General features: G+C 37.7%; 1 protein-coding gene across 2 annotated transcripts in view; it reads right to left on the reverse strand.

The window, feature by feature from the left end:
• LOC137619656 (ionotropic receptor 25a-like) overlaps positions 1-5000 on the reverse strand; it is a 75218-nt gene that overhangs the window by 30788 nt on the left and 39430 nt on the right. For both annotated transcript variants that reach the window (XM_068349885.1, XM_068349884.1), the window contains exon 8: positions 4964-5000. This exon is cut by the window's right edge and continues 107 nt beyond it. In XM_068349885.1, the coding sequence (XP_068205986.1) occupies positions 4964-5000 (37 nt within the window). The remainder of the gene's footprint in view (positions 1-4963) is intronic.

The following is a 5000-nucleotide window of genomic DNA, read 5'->3' on the forward strand; positions in this document are numbered from 1 at the left end:
AGCATCTTGCTTTTCCAATTAGGGTTGTAGCTTGGATAGTAATAATAATAATAATAATAATAAAAGAACCGCAATATCTAGGAAGTGCGACTGGGCATAAATTATTGCAATGAACGACAAAGAATGTGAACAAGAGTAGACGTATTGTTGATGAAGTTTTGGATTTACATTGAGACGATAAACATTTCTGGGAATCTTGACATTCTTATTATTAAAGTCCCCTTATTTTAGGCGTATTTAGGTATTCTGGTGCGTCTTACTTCCATTCTTTGACATATAGATTAAAGTTACTCCCACCACCAAAAGCATTCAGGTACCTGGTGTAGGTGTTTTGATCTATAACTTGGTTACTTAAAATGAAAATCGCCGAAGAAATAACTCAATTGAATGATTTCTTAACCCCTTATGAATTGAATAATATAGTTTCTAGCTACTAACTCTAAAAACTCTTCTATCCCTAAATCCCTGTTGTTAAATATCAATAACAAGTGTACGCGACCCGTCAGAAATGACGACTAAATATTTAGATAGATATGCACACACACACACACACAGCTTCAACCCTGCCTATTCCCTCCCCCTTACTACAACATGCTAGTTTGGGTAATCTGTGGGAGATTGTTTTTTTTTTTTTTTTTTTTTTTTTTTTTTTTGGGTGGTTGCCGTTTAGCGTGACCCCCACGTTTTCCACCACAAATGAAGCTTGATATGCTGACTCCCCTACTACCACTATCTCAGTGGTCACCAAGGTAACCCGAGGTAGCAGCAATCGCTCGCCATTTATTTCTATTTCTAATACGATTTTCTGCCTCTCCCACATCTATCCTCCAGTCACCTATGGCTTTCTTCACTCCATCCATCTACCAAAGCTTTAGCCTTCGTCTTGCATTTTTCCCATCAACTCTTGCATTCATCACCTGCTTAAGCAGACGACTATTTTCCATCCTCTCTACATGGCCAAACCACCTCAACACATTCATAATCCCTTTAGCTGCTAATTCATTTCTCACACTCGTTTTCATTCTAACTACTTCGTGCCTAACCCTATCCAATTGAGATACACCAGCCATACTCCTTAGACACCTCATTTCGAACACATTCTATTTCTGTCTCTCAGTCACTTTCATTCCCCACAACCCCGATCCATACATCACAGTTGGTATAATCACTCTATACATTCATTCCTAACCCTCTATTCTTTACCACTCCCTTCACTGGCCCTAACATTTTATATCCTTCATTCACTCTCTGACATACATCTGCTTCCACTTCACCATTTTCAACGCCAACAGACCCCAAGTACTTAAACTGATCTACAGTACTCCCTCAAGTAACTTTTCATTCAACATGGAATTCAACCTAGCACCAACCTCCCTTCTCGTACACCTCATAACCTTACTCTTACCCACATTAACTCTCAACTTCCTTCTCTCACACACCTTTCCAAACTCTGTCACTAATCGAATTAGTTTCTCCCCCGCCCCGAGTCTCCAACCAATACAGTAATATCCACAAACAACAACTGATTCACCCCATATTCATGATCACTCTCATCTAACAGTTTTAATCCTCTACCAAACACCAGAGCATGGCGACATCACACATCCCTATCTCAGCCCCACTCTCACTGGAAACCAATCACTCACTTCATTTGCTAACCTAACACATGCTATACTGCCTATGTATAAACTCTTCATTGCTTGCAACAACCTTCCACCAATTCCACATAACCTCACCACATTCCACATCGCTTCCCTACTAAGTCTAGGTTTCTCCAGATCCATAAATGCAACATGCACCTCCTTACCTTTAACTAAATATTTCTCGTATATCTGCCTAACCTTAAAAATCTGATCCATACCTTTTCTAGCCGCCCCCCGCCCTGCACTTCTAGGACTGCGTCCTCTGCTTTATCCTTAATCCTATAAATTAACATTAACATATGCTTTTCCAACCGTGCACTGAAAATTATGATATAATGTACAAGTGTACGCAACCTGTCAAGAATTTCAGCTAAATATCAAGATAAATATGCACACATACGCAGATTCTACCCTTTCCATCCCCTCCCCCTTTCCTAACTGCAACACGGCAGTTATAATTTCCGAGAGTACCTCTCGGGGTAGCCCCTCTCACCAGTGTATAACTATTCCCTCTTCCACCCTCGGGGGACAGAGAGAGACCGAATAGTTATACGCTTTGAGAGTGAATACCTCCAACGTTAAAACCCTTATTGAACATACAATCATATCAACCAGTAGTTTACTGTACTTATTACATACAGACAAACTTTCGTCGATAAATCTACGGTGATATGGCGTAAGATTTCACTTGCTTAGTCTAGTGTTTCCCAATACTGGGGTAAATTACCCCAGTGGGGTAATGGACCCGTATTTTTGGGGTAATCAAGATGTTTTGAAATTGAATTATTCACATTAACACAATTATTGCCATAATTCAAACACAAAATCTGCAATAATTATTTTATAGGAAAACTCAATAAACTCAAAAGTTTGCATTTGTTTTGGATCCTTAACTATAAGCAGCCAATAGCGGGCTACATGATCCATACAGTTCATCATCAGGTGGCTGCAAAAAAACATCCGATATTACCGGGTATAAGTTCAATTGGGTAATTGATTAGTTGGAAAAACATTTTTTGGGTAATCATTTAAAGAAGGTTGGGAAACACTGGTCTATCACTAAGCATTAGGCACAGTAATCCTATAGACCTATACCCATGACTTACATTCCTATCTCTTCCAGATGCAATCATGTTTCAAGTCACGAATTTCTCCTTTAGTAAATTTTAGCAAATTTTCAAGTGCATACTAGCCTAAAGCGGGGTTTACACGGTCGAACAATTCATGGAACCCGGTTGTCGAACTTGCTTGTTAAACAGTTCGAAGAGGTGGAGTTAACCACAAATGCATAAGGACAGGACAACGAAGCCCCGCCCACAAAAGTCAAGCGAGAACAGACTTTCTTCGAACCGTTCGACGAACGTGTTCGACAACCAATTATCCCGTTTACACATTCGAACATCACTACAAACACTTGTCTGTCGAACCGGGTTCGATGAACAGTTCGACCTTGTAAACCAGCCTTAACTCTGCAAACAATAAGAGAAAATATACTGAATATTACGAAATAATCCATTAAATCAAACAATGGAATTGTCATATAACTTTCCAATACAACTAAAAAAGCTTATATCAATGGAATGTTGGGGTTAATCTTGATAGCATTAAAATTCGGTAAAAGAATATTATTAACATAAAGAATAAACACATAGTAATAATATTGCAATTAAAATATCCTGACTGAGACCATAAAAATCATAGTAACAAAAATTATGGGATAACCTCAGTAATAACTAAAATTACAGTAAATTCACAGTTCCTTTAAAATAATAATAACACATTAGCAACTGTCCCACTAAAATAAGAGTAACACATTAGTAACTGTCCCTCTAAAATAAGAGTAACACATTAGTAACTGTCCCACTAAAATGAGAGTAACACATTAGCAACTGTCCCACTAAAATGAGAGTAACACATTAGCAACTGTCCCACTAAAATGATAGTAACACATTAGCAACTGTCCCCCTAAAATGAGAGTAACACATTAGCAACTGTCCCCCTAAAATGAGAGTAACACATTAGCAACTGTCCCCCTAAAATGATAGTAACACATTAGCAACTGTCCCCTAAAATGACAGTAAAACATTAGCAACTGTTCCCATAAAATAATAGTAACACATTAGCAACTGTCCCCCTAAAATGATAGTAACACATTAGCAACTGTCCCACTAAAATAAGAGTAACACATTAGTAACTGTCCCCCTAAAATGATAGTAACACATTAGCAACTGTCCCCCTAAAATGAGAGTAACACATTAACAACTGTCCCCCTAAAATGATAGTAACACATTAGCAACTGTCCCACTAAAATAAGAGTAACACATTAGTAACTGTCCCCCTAAAATGATAGTAACACATTAGCAACTGTCCCCCTAAAATGAGAGTAACACATTAACAACTGTCCCCCTAAAATGAGAGTAACACATTAGCAACTGTCCCCCTAAAATGAGAGTAATACATTAGCAACTGTCCCCCTAAAATGAGAGTAATACATTAGCAACTGTCCCCCTAAAATGAGAGTAATACATTAGCAACTGTCCCCCTAAAATGAGAGTAATACATTAGCAACTGTCCCCCTAAAATGAGAGTAATACATTAGCAACTGTCCCCCTAAAATGATAGTAACACATTAGCAACTGTCCCCCTAAAATGAGAGTAACACATTAACAACTGTCCCCCTAAAATGAGAGTAACACATTATCAACAGTCCCCCTAAAATGAGAGTAATACATTAGCAACTGTCCCCCTAAAATGAGAGTAACAGATTCAACTGTCCCCCTAAAATGAGAGTAACACATTAGCAACTGTCCCCCTAAAATGAAAGTAACACATTAGCAACTGTCCCCATAAAATGAGAGTAACGCAATAGGAACTGTCCCCCTAAAATGATAGTAACACATTAGAAAGTCCCCTTAAAATGATAGTTAGAAATGAGCAACAGTCCCCTTAAAATGATAGTTAGAAATTAGCAATAGTCCCCTTAAAATGATAGTTAGAAATTAGAAACAGTCCCCTTAAAATGATAGTTAGAAATTAGCAACAGTCCTCTTAAAATGATAGTTAGAAATTAACAACAGCCCACTTAAAATGATAGTTAGAAATTAGCAATAGTCCCCTTAAAATGATAGTGACATATTAGAAAATGTCCCCTTAAAATGATAATAACGCATTAGCAACAGTACCCTTAAAATGATAGTAATACACCAGCAGCAGTCCCCTCAAAATAACAGTAACACATTTAGCAACAGTCCCCTTAAAATTATATTGAGAAATTGCCATCGATAAAAATTCATTTCTGCATATCCGCATGAACAACTTACTTGTTGTAAAGCGTTGTAGAACGAATTAGTGAGCTTA

Source organism: Palaemon carinicauda, chromosome 26 (genome assembly GCF_036898095.1).
Source record: "Palaemon carinicauda isolate YSFRI2023 chromosome 26, ASM3689809v2, whole genome shotgun sequence".
In the NCBI taxonomy this organism is placed as follows: Eukaryota; Metazoa; Arthropoda; class Malacostraca; order Decapoda; family Palaemonidae; genus Palaemon; species Palaemon carinicauda.